The sequence below is a fragment of the Camelus bactrianus genome, chromosome 5, assembly GCF_048773025.1.
Source record: "Camelus bactrianus isolate YW-2024 breed Bactrian camel chromosome 5, ASM4877302v1, whole genome shotgun sequence".
NCBI lineage: Eukaryota > Metazoa > Chordata > Mammalia > Artiodactyla > Camelidae > Camelus > Camelus bactrianus.
Window position 1 is genome coordinate 93828870 of NC_133543.1, and position 16227 is coordinate 93845096.

General features: G+C 39.0%; 1 protein-coding gene across 3 annotated transcripts in view; it reads left to right on the top strand.

Annotated features, from left to right (window-relative positions):
- NYAP2 (neuronal tyrosine-phosphorylated phosphoinositide-3-kinase adaptor 2) overlaps positions 1–16227 on the top strand; it is a 162497-nt gene that overhangs the window by 103991 nt on the left and 42279 nt on the right. For 2 of the 3 annotated variants that reach the window (XM_074364403.1, XM_074364401.1), the window contains exon 5: positions 13900–14003. In XM_074364403.1, the coding sequence (XP_074220504.1) occupies positions 13900–14003 (104 nt within the window). Of the gene's footprint in view, positions 1–13899; positions 14922–16227 lie in introns of those variants that run through there. The other variant, XM_074364402.1, reaches the window with a different exon arrangement.

A 16227-nucleotide genomic window follows, 5' to 3' on the forward strand; every position in this document is an offset into this window, starting at 1 on the left:
AGAGAGGGCCTGAATGGGCCAGGAGAGAGATGTTTCCTTGAAATAAAGTTCAAAATTCTGATTAATGTAAGGAGGTAGGCATTTAAATTATTACTGCAATAAGACTTTTTGTGACTTGAAGAAACCAAAGGATTTTAAAGTCTTTTATGTTCAAATTAATAGTTAAATATGCAAGTTAAAAAAAACCACACACACACAGCAATAGAATCTAACATGATTATAAAATTTGCTCTCAGATGATTGCAAGTTATATTTAGCCTGAATTATGGAATTTAAGTTTATCATCTTTGTTGATTATCTGTGACCCATTTTAAATGGCTTATATTTACAAACCATGTGTTAGCTTTTAAAATACTGTTACAAGAGGTATTTCATATGATCTTCACACAAAGCCCGTGCATCGGTGGGCTGGTGTTACGATCTGATTATCTAGGTGACCAGGCTGCAGCTCAAAAGGAATCAGTGAAGTGGCTCAGACTCACTGGGAAGTAATGGGTTCAAATAGGATGTCAGGTTTCTGACCCTCAGCACAGCTCTCTTCCCATGACTTAATTAGGTTGAGTTTCTCTATTTCTACCTCCATGTTCAAGAATTCATTCAGGTATTCATCCATTCCTTTATCTTCTATTTCTTTTTCCAATATAAAGTTATCAGGCACTGAGCACGTGCCAGTGGGGGAGATTGCTACTAATCACAAAAGTTAAAAATATAATTACAATCTGTGACAAAAACCACCAAGGAAAATGACACTGCACTGTCTCTTCAGGAGCTTGCTAACCACCTGGGAATTGAGATCTCAGGTGACTTAGGAGAGAGAACAGCCCAGGGGAAGGACCCAGGAGGTGTGATGACCCTGTGACTCAGGGTGGGGCTTGTGTGGGCGTGGCTTGGAGAGGAAACCTGACAAGGGCCAGGCTGAGCCGGCCCTGTCCGTGATTCTCACCTTGAAATGACAGGAAGCCCCTTATGGATTTTAAACTTAGGGATCAGATTTACCAAGTCAGCTAATGCATTATCATCCTAAACCATGGGAAACGGAATTATGAAGACAAATAAGTGGCCGCAAATTACCTGCCTCATGAATTCAGAGAGGTGTCTTCTCCGCTCTCTGACCCGTGAAATTTCCCTCTTCCTGTAACTGAGGGAGAGCTGTTTATACCCGATTGTTTTGCTATATCTAAAAATTAATTCTCCAGCACCTGAGCAATCTTGTCACATGTACTCTTCCCCCTAATAAAAGAGCAACGTGCTGTGTGCTTGTCTGTCCTTGGATCAGCCGTTTACTCGTGCAGCGAACTTGGGAGAACACCTGTCTTGAACAGCACCCCGTAAGGTGAGGACAGGTGACCTCTGCCTTCAAGGAGCCCATGTGGGTCTGCGATGGTGCTTGACTTTTTTTTTGTAACTTTATTTTTATTGAAGTGTAGTTGATTTTCAATGTTAGCTTCAGGTGCACAGCAAAGTGATTCAGTTATACACACACATACATAGAGGGTATCACTGTCCCTGAAAGGACGCTGGACTTTGTTTTCCAGTGGTTTGTAAGGGTTTCTCTAAGCTATTTATATTCTTTTTCTCATCTTTCTTATAGCAAAGTGATAGGTTAAAGCTATGGGGGCACTTTGGAGTCAAGGAATTTGGTGATATTAACTGGTGTGTGTGTGTGTGTGTGTGTGTGTGTGTGTATCTTAGCCACCTATGGGTCAGAGCTCGGTCTTCTGTGATCTGATTTGCCGTCAGCTAACTTACTATCATATTCTGTACATAACTCTTAAGTGTGGGTGTATATACTCACACAGTCCCTTAAACTTGATTTCTACTAAGCACATGCATAAACTAGGACATTGTATAACCTACAGATGCCCTGAAAACTGACAGAAAAAAATGCAACTTGATAGTAATTTCATTCTTGTTAGAGAAATTCTGAACTTCCACCTATTCTCTGTGTGATCCTCTTGGGGAATTCAGATAACACAGAAGGTACCTTCACCTTACTCCCCTCTCTGTAGATGAATCTTGTTTGAGAATCATGCTGACAACATGCTGGCCTGAGTTTTGACTCTCCTGCCTGCTCCTTGTGTCTTTCACTGCAGGGAACGTGGCCCCACCCTGTTCCCATCTCAGGGAAGAGTGGGCCCTGGCATTGCTCCTGGTTGACAGTTGTAGGCTTACTTTGGAAGGGCCTTGTGGGCACACCACAACACCAGTATTCACAAAGAATGCCCTTTCTGTTTCTGTGAAAAGCCACAGAAGACATTACAGAAGAGAAGGTTCTGTCTGACTTATGCTGTGCATGCACAGAGACTAGTTCTGGAAGCTTGTAAGCGGACCAGAGTACATATCACCTGTATTTGCACTGCCATCTGCTGTCCAAGACAGGCACTGCAATTTTCCCCACTTTTTTTTTTTTTTTTTAATATGTTAAATTCAATTAAAGTCTAGTCAATGTAGTTTTGCCTTTTTGCTGGAATCTTGGGAAAGATGAAGCAATGGAGGAAGATTCTTTTTTTTAAAAAAAAATGAGAACTATACAGATAATTCATCTTTTACACTGGCTTTATTCTTCAAAATACGGTTTAAAATAATTCATTCAGTTAACGCTGCATGAGTCCTTATCAGGGATTTGCTATGTTATTCAGGGGGAATACTGTGGAGAATGAGACAGGCGTAGCTCTTGTCCTCACAAAGCATACAGTTCAGTAAAGAAGGGAAGGGGAGGAAGGGAGAAGGAATAAGTGTGTCGGGCAGAATGAGTGGCGTCATTAAAATCCTAGAGTAAGAGAAGGCATGGAGCGTTAGGAGAATTTAATGCAGTGTGGCAGGTGCAAGGCCGCAGGTGAGGCTGATTTTATGAGCTGAACCATGTGTACCATCATAAGGAAGCAGTTTAGATTTCATTACATTATAAGCAGAGGAGCTGAAAGATCACATTTGCCTTTAAATAATAAAAGCAGCTAAGATTTCTTGAGCTCTTACGACATGCTGGCCACTGCAGTGAAATCTACACTTATTATCTTATTTAATTTTTATAATAATTATATGAGATAGCCACCTTTACTTCTCCCATTTTACAAATGGGAGAACAAATGGAAGCTTAATGGTCAAGCAAGGTGTCCGTGGTCACTCAGCCAGTCAGTAATGAGAGTTTAGCAGCTCTTACACAAAAATATACCTATTTCTCAAGAACTCCAGCAAAAGCATGAAGGCAATTCTCATTGGTGGACTTGGGTCACATGGTCAATCCTGAGCCAGTCAGTGAAGCCAAGGGGGCAGAACGATTGACTGGACAGGCCTAATCACATGGCCACTTCTGGAGCTGAAGTTGGGGTCGGCCCCCACTCTGGAACCATGAAAATTGAGATCACCGGTGATACTGTTCTCCGAAGGAAATTCGGAGAAAAAAAGAAAAGAATAAATGGATTCTGGATAGGTGAAAATGAAAAATGACCATTACCCCTCCTAAATTTCATTTTAAAATAACTGTTATGTTTAACCATTTACTATCAACAATTTTAGACTTTGTTAGCAAATAGCAAACTGGAGTTCTGCATAATCCTACCAATATTGTTACAAAAATAAAGCACAGGGTTCCCTCAGTTCTTCTGGGTCTCTCCCATGTATATACGATACTAAGCTTTATTTGAAAATAACTAAGTGAATAAAGCACAAAAAGGAGAAATAAAAGCAGTGACCTCAGTAAACTAGCTTGTGACCAATCAAGAGTATTTTTAAGGTCATTTCAATGATTCCAACATATTTCACTATGAACATCTAAGAGTCAGTGAGCCTTGGAGCTTACTTCTTATTATAAGTGATGAAAAGTGCCCTGAGAATTTGGATGGCTTCCCTCGGGTCTCCCAGGCAGGTAATAGCTTTTCTTGGACATAGCTGTATGGATTTTTCTAGGGCAGCATTTAATAACTGGTGGTTCCCAAATCCTCTGGTGTTTTCAAAGGCTTTCCCATGTTTCTCGTGCTTCAACATCGTATCTCCCTCTGCTTCAATTTTTGTTTTTTAAATACTCTACTGGAAAATTAATTGGATAAAAAGTTAAGAGAACTCTGGGGAGACCCAGAGTCTGTAGAAGCAACAGTTCTTAAACTCTTCAGTCATAGAAGCCCTATGTTCTTCAAAATTATTGAGAACCCCGAAGAGCTTTCCTTTATGTGGGTTAAGCCCAACAGTATTTATCATGTTAGAAATTAAAATTATCTATTCATTAAAAAATAATTAACCCATTATAGATTGACATCGATAATTTTTTTCACGAAAAATAACTATATTTTCTAAAACTGTAACAAATGGGTTACCAAATTGGTATTGTTTTACGTTTTTGTAAATCTCTTTGATGTCTGACTCAGCAGAACATAGATTCTCACCTGCTTTGGATTCAATTTATTGTGATATGTTGTTTTGGTTAAAATATATGAAGGGAATCTGGCTTTACACGAAATGCATAGTTAAAAAAAGAGGAAGATTTTAATAGGTTTTTCATGTAATTGTGGATATTTTAAAATTGTTCTCCCAAACTCAACAAGCAAGTTTCATAAGCGTTAGTTACACATCAGTAAACTCATCATGCTCTGTTACACTAAAATCCACTGGTCTAATTTGGACTTTAAATGTATCTTTCCCATGAGTGATTTATAATATTGTGCTTTTAAAAAATACCAGTTGACTAAGTCATGCGGATCTTCCACACATTGACACAGTTTGTTATAAAAGTCAATACAGCACATTCATTACCAACACCGCTGATCTCATAAGAAATGTCTTTAAACATTAGGATGCTGTCAAGCTCACAGTGGTAAATACAAGTTTTCCAAATTTTTAATTTTTACCCAGAAGCTCAAATTCATCGTTGTCAACAAATACTGCCAGTTGTCTTCCTTAAAGAAGTAAGCTCACTTTGTTCCCTGTTGAGGAGATTTCTGCCAAATATCCAAGTCTGCGTGGCAGCGAAAAATACACAGTTCCTGGTACAGTTTGGTGCCGTTGCTTTGATGTGCTGAGGTCACAGCACATGTACCCAGCCCTGTTTCTGAGTGTTCGGTGCATTTGTTAACACAGTGGAAAAAACAAAGAATGTCTTAGTATTTTTATGAAAATAGTTTCTAGCTAACGTCACCATCTCCCCAAAGGGCCTTAGAGCTTCCCAGAAGTTCTGCTGTAAAATGAATGAACATGGCCATTACCGGAGATCAGATTGAAGTCCCTTACCATGTGGGCTCTCCATCTGTAGTCTTATATTGGTCTTGTTCCAAGATACACATGCTGCTCATTTTATGTCTATGATAGGTGGTTCAAGGTAGAAGGACCACAGCCATTGAAACAGAACGTGCTACAAAGACCATACAGAAATTTAACATCTGGTTACATTTTGTCTCATGATGTTTGTTCTTTAACAAACCACAAAATGAATGGTATAAAGAGGAAATATCATTAGCATTATGTCCAGTTCTGATTGTCATTTACATTAATAAGGTGGGAGTTATAGAAAATTCAAGCCTGGCATTTCTTTCTTTCTATTTTGTTATTTAGAAGTAAAATGTGACCTATTTTTGAAATAAGTTAAATTATTTTTGCCATATATTCATCCCTAATATCAGAGGACAAGAGAATTTTGTTCTTTTTTTGTTTGTTTGTTTATTCTATTTTAGACACTGTAGCATAAAGTTAAATTTTATCCCCAAGGTAATATACACTTGATCCAGGTACAAATCATCTGTCTTTTGCTGTATATCTTGGCAGATGGATTTTTTTATGTAATAGTTTTAGAAATAATCAAAGAGCATATATTACTTGTTAAATAAAGTTTCTTTGTAGACAGTACTTTCTTTTAATGGGAAATCAACTATTTTTTACGAAAAGTACATTTTCATATTCAGCTAATGTGATGAAGATCTTAAGGGCATTTCAGAAATTATATGTTTCAACAAAAGAGGCTGTCAAATTAAAAAAAAAAACAAAACCTGTTAATGCTGCACTATGCTATGTGGCCATGTAAGAAACCAACCCTGTGTTACAGCGTCTAGGACATTCCTGCATAGTGAGCAGTGTGATTTATATTCTCTCTACATAAGAAACTGGAAGGCAAGGGAAATCCCAGCCCTCAGGTATTCAGAAGGAATACAGCGGGTACTCCTAACTCCACATGCTTGTGATTCTCTTTAAGGATTCTTTAATATTCTTAGGTCCATCACTGGATCATGAATTTTATCCACTACGTTGCCACCTCACTTTTCTCTGGGTTTTAGATCTTCACCAGAATTCCGGTGTTCCCCAGGAGACCTACCGATTATCCCAGCATCAATAGTGTTTCTAGCTGACCCTTTAGGTAACACTAGGATTTGGTTCATACCTCCAGGATGCTGGGAGTCATTCAAAGCTTCGTAAGTCTCAGCTGCTTTACAAAAGGAATATCCCATGAGAAGCTGGAGAGAGAGAAAAATGTCTGTTCCCAGTGTAGATTTTTGCATCCTGCTGATTTTTTTTCTCCATGGTCACAAAATGATCACACCATTGATCAGATTTATTTCATCTTTCAGCATCATAGCGACAGTACCTAGGCCTATGAGCTCCTTCCAGGATCTATAAAATTTTTTGATATTTAACAAAAAAATAGACTTAACCAAAATTCCAAAAGAAACTGCCACATTACAATTAATGAATATCTAATTAAATCAGTACAAAGTGTGACATTAGGTCAACTTGATTAATTGTTAAATTTAGTATTAAAACAGTTCCATTACATCTGAAAACAATTTCTAGATTAGATTGTCTAATCCTGTAAGAATTCCTCGGTGTTCATGATTACTGTCTAGAAATCATGGCCAATCGTGAATTAATTGGATTATTCACAGTCCAATCATTTCAAAGCAAAATGATAAAAAAATGTATTCAAATTATATACAGTAAAAATTACTTTTGATGTGGGACATGAGGGCATCTTGTATGTTTGCTGGGATGTGCTGTGATGTATAATCGAAACAAAACGTTTGAAATCTGTGAAGGTTTTAACCTAGTGCTGGCAAAACTGCACCTTATTACCCAGGCGTCACTTTATCTCAAATAGCATATGTGTTATTTCAAAAAAGTGCCTTCCCCAGGAGGGAAAGTAGAGTCTGCAATAAGCATACCTCGGTGTGTTACATAAAAGGCCTCTCTGTGACCTCCAGGTAGCCCTAAGTTGTTGATTAGAAACTTCCAGCAGCATGATTGACTAGGGAAAATCAGGGTATGTCTCTGCTGGTACAGAAAAATATCGTGTATTGAAAAACAAAAACATGATGGAGGAAAAAAATTATGTCTCTGGAGAATTTGACTGATTTTATTCCTTTGATGCTAGATGAAAGTGTGTTCTTTGGTGAAAATGCACTAATCCGTTATTGCTGCGTGGATCTAGAGGGCGAGAACAGTCATTTGTCTTTGTTTTCTGAAAGCAAAGAGAGCTCCAGAGCTCACAGTGGTAACTGTAGATGCCTTGGAGATTTTCCTGTAACCACACGAAGGGACATAATCCTGAACAGAAATTCAGTTCACCTTAAAGGGAAGATGGGAAATGATTGAGAAATTACCATGTTAAAAAAGAAAAAACCAACATGAAAGCAACATTGTAAATCAATTACACTTAAATAAAAAATAAGAAATAATAAAAAAAAAATAAACCTAAAAAAGACAAACAATGAAAGATCATATGCAATAAGAATAAAAAGAAAGCTAATAGTTCTTTCTAAGTGACAAAGTCCAATGGGTACTTACTTAATAAAAACGTTAAGATGATGATGAATTACTTCCCTGGAAACGTCACATGGTAATATCTTGACGATGATTTATTTTAAGGAATTAAAATTAGTGTCTTCTTTCTTCCTTCCTCTCTTCCTCCCTCCCTCCATCTTCCCTCCCTTCCCTTCTTTCTTCTTTCTTTTTTCCATTCTTCCTTTTCCTCTCTGTCTCTCTGTGTCTCTCCCTCTTTCTCTCTCATTAGTTTCTGTTCTCTGTACACTTGACCTTCACGGAAATTGCACAAACAACATCAACTTTTACTTCACTTGGTTATTGGTAGTTTATTACAAAAGAAGAGGTTTTTCCTTGTATGTAGGAAGAAGAGGTACTTTGGAGCTTATAATTAATATTTTAGTGGAATGAGTTTTTCTTGGGGGGGAGCCCTATCTTAGATCTCTTTTGAGGGGTAATTCCACTGTTTTGCCCCCCCACACACACACACAAAAGCCTTGGCAGTTTTTATTTTAACAACGTTCAGGATGAAAGCTTACTGATTTTAGTGTCATGATTCCTAAGCCTCACTATTTAAGGCTCCAAGCACAGTATACTATTTCCAAAGGTAAGTGAACTGGACAAATTAAACTTTGATGGCACAGCCCTGGAGTATCTCTAAGAGGCTTGGTTATAATAACAGGAGCTTTCCTAGGATTTTTGAGACTTTTTAGAGCATTCTTTTGACCAAAGAACGCTTGGTGGATCCAACATCATAAAAATTTGTTTCACCAACCTGGTCCCAACAAACACCGTAATGCATTTTAGTTAAGGATCATATGTAACAGAAAGAAAAGCCAAAATGAGTGTAATAGAGATAAAGAATAACCTCACAATTTAAAAAATGTGCCTCTGACATGAGACCACTAAGCAGCAATGCTGTGGAGTGTGTGTGTGTGTGTGTACTTACAGATGTGTGCATTTTCACCTGCCTGTGTACGCACGTGTGTGTAATGAATTTATAAGTAATAGTCTCACTGCAGGGGAAGTCATACCCCATATGAGCCATGTTGGGTTTGAACAGTCGCCCACTGGCTGACCTGACGTCAGAACCACAGGGTGGCTGCTGGGCAGGTGATGAGTGGTGAGTGGTTATATTGCAGCCCCTAAGGGGGCTGATGGACAGAGGCCTGATCTGGACTGCTGTCCAATGAGGGTAAAGCAAGGCTTCCTCCGATCATGAGGAAATTGGGAGTTTGCTTGGATTTTGGTAATGCTCAGCCTGTCCATTAGAGATACCAGCATCTGTGTCTGAAAGAGGCTGATGAAGTCAGAATCTGGCTGGAAACCTAGCAGGGGAGATTAATCCACAGGTAATATAAAAGGCACTGGATTGTGTCGCTTATCCGATAATCTCAGCATAAACTTTAAAGGAACCTGACAGTAAAGAAATATTATTTGCCATCTTTTCCTAAGAAAAGAGGTTGGATTTTCTCACTCCGTGTGGCTAAATGTGCTACTGCAGTCAAGGGATGCATGGAAACATTGGCTTCTCGAGAAAACATGTCAGCCAGGATCCTGAGGGATGCTTTGCCTTTGTCTTATATAATAAAAGATGATTCTTTAAGGTGTGCGAGGATTTATGCCTCTTGGGAAATTAAGTTAAGTTGCAGTGTTAGTTTACCTGTGTCATCCTGGGACACCTTTATATTTAAACATCTTTCAAGAGTGGATGGGTGGATAATGGAATCACCTGCACACAACTTAGGGAGAGTTTCCAAACCCAATGTCTCCCCGGAAATGGACCCATAGAAGGTGATGTACCCTTGAATGACAATCACTGCCTGAGGAAATAGGAAGCCAGGCCTTGAACCCGGGTCTTAAAACATGTTCTATCTTACCTTCAACCCTAGAACCAGACTGGAATCTACGAATGAGTATCCCTGAAGGTCACCCACTCTATTTGCTTTTAGAAGTTGCACTGACGTTTTCCAGGTTCATTTTAGTGTCTTCAGCGAAAGAAAAATAATATTAATTGAGCACTTACTGCATGGTCTTCACCAGCAGAAATGCTCAGAGCTGCCGCAGGCAGTGCACTTGGTACATAAGGGCTAAGGGCGCTCGGAAGAGAGGAGGTAAACGAGATCACAGGGTGCTTTACAGTGGCTGTGCACACTGAGGTAGGCCTTGGAAAATAGGTGAAATTTGGTTTGATGGACACCTTGTGAAGGACCGAAGGAGGGTCAGGTGTGGAGACTGAGGGAGGAGACTGAGTTGTGTGTGTTTCCAGGAGCAGAGAGCAGTGAAAGATACACTGGCTCTGATCAGATGGGGCCAGATCATGGGGAGGGCTTTGAAAATTAGTCAAATTAGCCAAAACATGGAAGCAACCTAAATGTCCATCGACAGATGAATGGATAAAACAGATGTGGTGTATATATTACAATGGAGTGCTACTCAGCCATAAAAAGAATGAAATGCCATTTGCAGCTACATGGATGGACCTAAAGATGATCATATTAATTGAAGTAAGTCAGACAGAGAAAAACAAATATCATATGATATCACTTATATGTGGACTCTAAAAAAAATTGATACAAATGAACTAATTTACAAACCAAAAATAGATTCACAGGCATAGAAACCAAACTATGATTACTAAAGGGGGAAGGGGTGGGGAGGGGACGGATAAGTTAGGAGTTTGGGATTAACAGCTACATACTGCTATATATAAAATAGGTAAACAGCAAGGACCTACCGTATAGCACAGAGGACTATATTCAGTATCTCGTAATAACCTATAATGGAAAAGAATCTGAAAAAGTATATATATATATTTATATATATATGTGTGTGTGTGTGTGTGTGTATGTGTATATGTATAATTGAATCAGTTTGCTGTACCCCTGAAACTAACACAACATTGTAAATCAACTATACTTCAATAAGAAAATTGCAAGCCATTCATATTATAATACAGAAAAAAATTAGTCAAATGAGCTTAAAGTTTTTATTATATGGAATAATTTGAAATTTTTGTATAAGGTGACTGACCTAAAAGCAAGCTAGGAAGCTCAGCTTGGCATTGCATACAAGCTAGTTTTGAGCAGAGAGATTATGGGTATGGGACCAGCTAGGTGATTTTACATATAAATATATATGTTTTAAATTATACATTATATAATATTATATATAATATGTAATCAATTTATAATTAATCCATAAGTGTATGTTATATATAATTACATATATGATACATATAGATTTTTTTGGCTCAAGTTGTTGAGACCAAAATTATGATAGCATCTGTGAGCTGAGATAAATCACAAACAAAAAAATTGCTGATCGGACTAAGTACAGAGAGAGGAAAAGAAACCTCTGAATTTAAAAAGGAACAAGATTTGGACTTCAGACTCTAGGAAAATGGAGGTGATATTTCTCCTCGAAATGGGGAAACCAGAAGGACCCCAAAGATGTTGAGGAAAAGCCATAATTTGGTTTTCAACAATAGGCAACGTGAGGGACTAGTGTCCGGAAGGCACTGGGGCTCAAAATCAAGCAAGACCATGGGGGACAGGACAGAGCTGGAGGAACCTCCATGGGACCCAAGAGGGAAAAGATTATATAAGAAGCATGAGAATGCATGTGTCCCGAGAGAGAAAGTGCAGAGAAAACAAAACAAGACAAAGAGACAACGCGAAAAGAACAGAGAGAAGAGAGATGAGGCTGTAAGCGTCACAGGTGGAAAGGGTTCCATCCTTTATCCATCATTAGCTCACCTCGCCCCTACTTTCCTGGATACTAGAATGTTTTATTTATTACTATTTCTCTATAATGTATAAGAAATAAAGTGAATGCAACTATCCTGAAATAGTTTTGGCTTCTGGGTAGGTTGAAAAATAAATCTAAGCACCCGGGTTCCTCCCTACGTGAGCTTTTGCCACCTGCTCAGCGCTGTCGGCAGGTGTTAATTTCCACAGCATTTTCAGGGCCCAGCCTCCCCTGGCTCCCGGAATATGAGGCATATTCTCAATAAGTGATACCGTGGCACTTTGGACTTCTCCTTCCTAATTTTCACCAGTTTTCAGCAAACAATTTTGGGCATAATGTCTGTTTCCCCTGAGAAAACATAAACCTCGTTAAAATACGGGTAATTGGTGTGGTCCTCACCCACATCCTTAGCCTCTTACTGCAGTGCTTTGCATGTAGTGGGCCCTCGAGAAGTCTTTGTTGAAGGAACACAGAGCAAATGAGCTCTTGAAGTTTTACTGCCCACAGAGAAGATGTCCGTGTCCTTCCAAGGCTTGCTTGTTCCCCCAATAATGCTCTTCTACCACTGATAATTCCAGCAGGAGGGCCGATCACAACTGCTTTTATATAATCAAATGCAGAATTTGTTGTCTAATATCTATGTTCCTGGATAGACTGGAAGCTCTCTTAGGGCAGGAGTGGGTTTTTTGGTGACCATACCCTGCCCAGTCCCTGGCACATGGTATAAAATAAATAGATGCTGAATGTCAAGTAAGTGATTTTATTTGAAAAGAAATAAAACTTACTGATATTAAAACACTTCTAAGATTACATAACTAGTGGAGTCAGATTCAAAATCATCTTAGTCCAAAGCCTGTTTGTTGTCTTTTTCCCCCACTAAATCAGAAGCAAATTCTAATTTGCCAAGAAAGAGGCTCTTGGTAGCCTTTGAGATAATAATTCTGATTTGGATGTGAGGCATTGTGTAATAGGGGAAGCGGGGTAGGAGAGGAAAGGTGTGTGTGTTGGGGGATGTGTGTAAGGATCTCTGTGTGAATGGGTGTCATCTTACTCTGTGTGTCTGTAGCTGCTGTCTGTGAGGGATGGGGAGGGAGTGACAGGAAGGCAGTTGGCAGAGGCTAGAGTCTGCAGGGAAAAGTTCCTTGGTGCAGATGTAGCAACACTTGACTCTGAAGTGCAGCTTGTATAAAAGTGGCATCAAGGTAATGTTTCTACCCACCACGTGAGCGGAACCGGGCACCTTCCTGCTCTCCAGCATCCGTGTGTCCCCGCTTAGTAAATTAGTGATGTAATATCATTTGAAGCCAGGTGTTCAGGGAATTTAATCTTTCAAGTCAAATTTATAATGAAAGGCTTTTTGAAAAGGGCTTGTGTATTTGCAATGTAAATATTAACCTTGCTGAGCCTCAGGTTTCCAACGTATAAACCAGGAGCATTTATAGCTAAGTCTGTAGTTCTAAAGATCATCTTTAAGATCAGAGATAATTTAGGAATAGCCCAGACAGAAGCTGGGATATACAAGGCACTCAAAAACTGACAGCTTATGTAAAAGTTTGTGACAAAAAGCGCAGATGTCAACTTATCTTTTTATACCTTATTTTCTTCTCCTTTATAAATACCTTCAAGTAAATCTGAAAATCAGTGTCCTTTGCATACCAGAATTCTATGCTTCTTGGATGAACAGGCAAGAAGCACATCCATCCTCAAATTCTCATCTCCAGAGCATCGTGACAATGACCTAGGCAGTCCGTTTAGGCTCCTTAAATAGAGGAAGATTTAAGGGGAGTCTTTTTAATTTTGAAAAATAATATGATTATGAAAGATTGCAGAAGTCTTAGAACTAAAAGCAAATTAGGTTAAATTAGAGAAATGTTACTTTCAAAACATGGTAAAAGAAGTCAGCACAAGAATATAGACTTGAAAATTAGAAAAAAGAAGGAAAGAGCAAGAGAATAAAAGAAGAAAAAAAAAGGAAAGAATGAAAGGAGGAAGGGATGGAAGGAAAATATGGAGAGGGTGGAAAAGACATTTTAGGACATAGGAGACCCATGGACCAAAGCTGAAAATGAAGCATCAGAAATAGTCATGTCACTGGCTTTTTCCCCTAATGGGACGTTGTTGCTCCAATAATCACTGTATAGGAACTCACACTAAATGGGGTAAAATGTGTAAGGGAACAAGGTCTTGAGCTTAAGTGATTTGTTCTTTATTCCCAGGAGCTGATCTGTGAATATAGCTCATTTCAGAATCAATTGGTATGGGATTGTTCCATCACCTGCCAATGGTTAGCAAACATCAGAAGCATTTAAGGCGTTAAAAGAACATGCAGCAAAACAAAAAGAAAGCCTGGAAGCCGGTTCATCGCTGCAGACTTCGCTCCGCTAACTCTTTGTCTTTCCGCCTTGTCTACAGAACCGAAAGCCAGCTGCAAGCTAGGCCGGTCAGCGTCCACGTCAGGCGTGCCCCCTCCATCACTTACTCCTCTCAGGCAAGCCAGTGACCTGCAGCAGAGCCAGGTACCATCATCGTTAGCCAATCGTGATTGACTTCCTGTGATGCGACTTGCCAAACGCTTTCCACCTCTGTCTGTCGTGTGTTGCTGTAACAGCGTTCGCATTCGCTTTTATTTTTCTCTGTGTGTATGGGGTGGGTGGGGGATGAGCTGTGGCAGTCTGTGTTTTCATCCAAAAAGGAAAGTCCTTCTTCCCTGTGACTGGTGCAACTTTCTTTGCTGTTTGTTACCAAATCGTTTTTTTTTGTCTCTGATTTCCATCATTGTGTAATATAAATGTAGTAAACTTGTACTTCTATGTATTGGCTTAGTGGTTATTTTTTAAAATTCTTTCTCCCTTCCATGTTTTGTGTACTTTTATACTGTCTCTGAAAATTTATCAGCATTTGATAAATTTATCTACTTTGTTTTATGTAGATTTCTTTTTAAATGTTTTGTCCACAACCTTTGCACAGACGTTGTCAGTGACTTTGTACATATCGTTTAGTTCTTATCCTGTTATACTGTAATATTTGAGGCCGTTTTACTTTTAATTTTATTTAGCTTGGAGCATGATTGTAAGACACTGTGAATATTGATATCCTTATAAATATTCATATACCAACTCATTTGGATTGAACATGGCAGCTAGTCCTTTTTTTTTTTCCTTAGGCCATAAAGACAAATTGACCAACCAGATAATCTAGATATTTTCCCAAAACTGTAGATGAATAAGGCAGTCTTTAAATAAAAGACTTTTCTCCCTTATACCAACAATATCAGAAATGCTCTCAGTAAGGGAATGTTAAGTGTCTCTGCATGGTAAATGAGATCTCCATTATCATTTGGAGCAAAGGCAAGAAATAAAGGCATAAGCTACAATATCACTTAGTCCTTTACAGGACCATATGTTGCTCTGATGTTCATTTGGGTACATGGTTGTGTACAGGGAATTCAGTCTGGGGGAAAATCACTACACGTAAAAGCTCTATCTATAACGTGTCCAATAGAAATTCAATACATTGACGTAATTTGTGAAGCTTAATTGTTGTTTCTGCTCATTATTATGGGTGTAAAATAGGGTAATGTCATTCCTGGAGTGGTTTCTCCCTGTTTCCCAGCTTTAATCTTTGCATCCATAAAACTCCTCTGACATAGTAAATTATATGACTAGCGATGATTCCTCCATGGGAACTGCCCATTACTGATTAGCAAATTACATATTCATCAATTCTTTAAAATGTCAAGCCACTTTAAAAATATAACTAAGAAGAATGATTGCATTTTTTTTCTAATGGGAGGCACGGTGTTTTTTACTCGTTTGGTCTGGCTTAACTATTCACAGGACTTGATTTATGAAGATATACAGTATCTACAAACACGAGATGAGAGACTTCTCTCAAGTGCCATTTAGAATTTCTCGTGTCTTAATTTAAAATAGTAAATGCCTTCATAATGAAATGAATCCACCTCAAACACTTTTGGGGTATAAAAGAGGTAGAAACCAGAAGACAATGGATAAAGACATAAATAACCCAATTAACCTCACCACGATAAGCTGCCGTCTTAGTTGATGAAAGCTGTTTCAAAATATTACATTTACTAATTTTTAAAGCTTAAAATTATTAGATACAGAGAGGAGAGAACTTTAGCTAGCTGGCGGAGGATCGCATTAATACAGTCCGTTTTCCAAGTCCATGTGCTTTGCTGTTAAGTTACCTTGGCGTCACGGAGAGGTTTTGTGCGCCTTGTTTATTTTGCTTTATCCCCCTAATGATTCTTACAGTTATTTCATCCTAAGCCCCTTCAATTTGCAGTGAGAGCGGGTTCCTGGGGTAACTTCTAGAATGGAAACAAAGTACAATCTTTGTGCCGTTGTGTTATCAACTCTTCTCTTACCTGCTGGGATGTCCTTCTTTCTTGAAAACACAGCAACATGAGAAAGCCACCCCCCACCCCGGGTCACTGATCGGCTCCATGTTTCCCCTCCAGCCAGCAGAAATTCTGGCACACATCCCCACTGTGGATGGGCTGTCAGGGCTACGGAGTAGAAGGCTGGCCTGAGTCTCTCCTCTGTGGTTTGTGCTCTGATGTACTAGTCACCTATTCCTACATCCTGTAGCTAACGGGGTAAACATGGCTCAGAAGACCCTTGCTCTGCATTCCTGAAACTTGGAATTGAACTAAAGTCAATGGGCGCTTACTGAGGATCCTCTTCTCGCCTCATTCCCATGCTCTTGACTGCGATG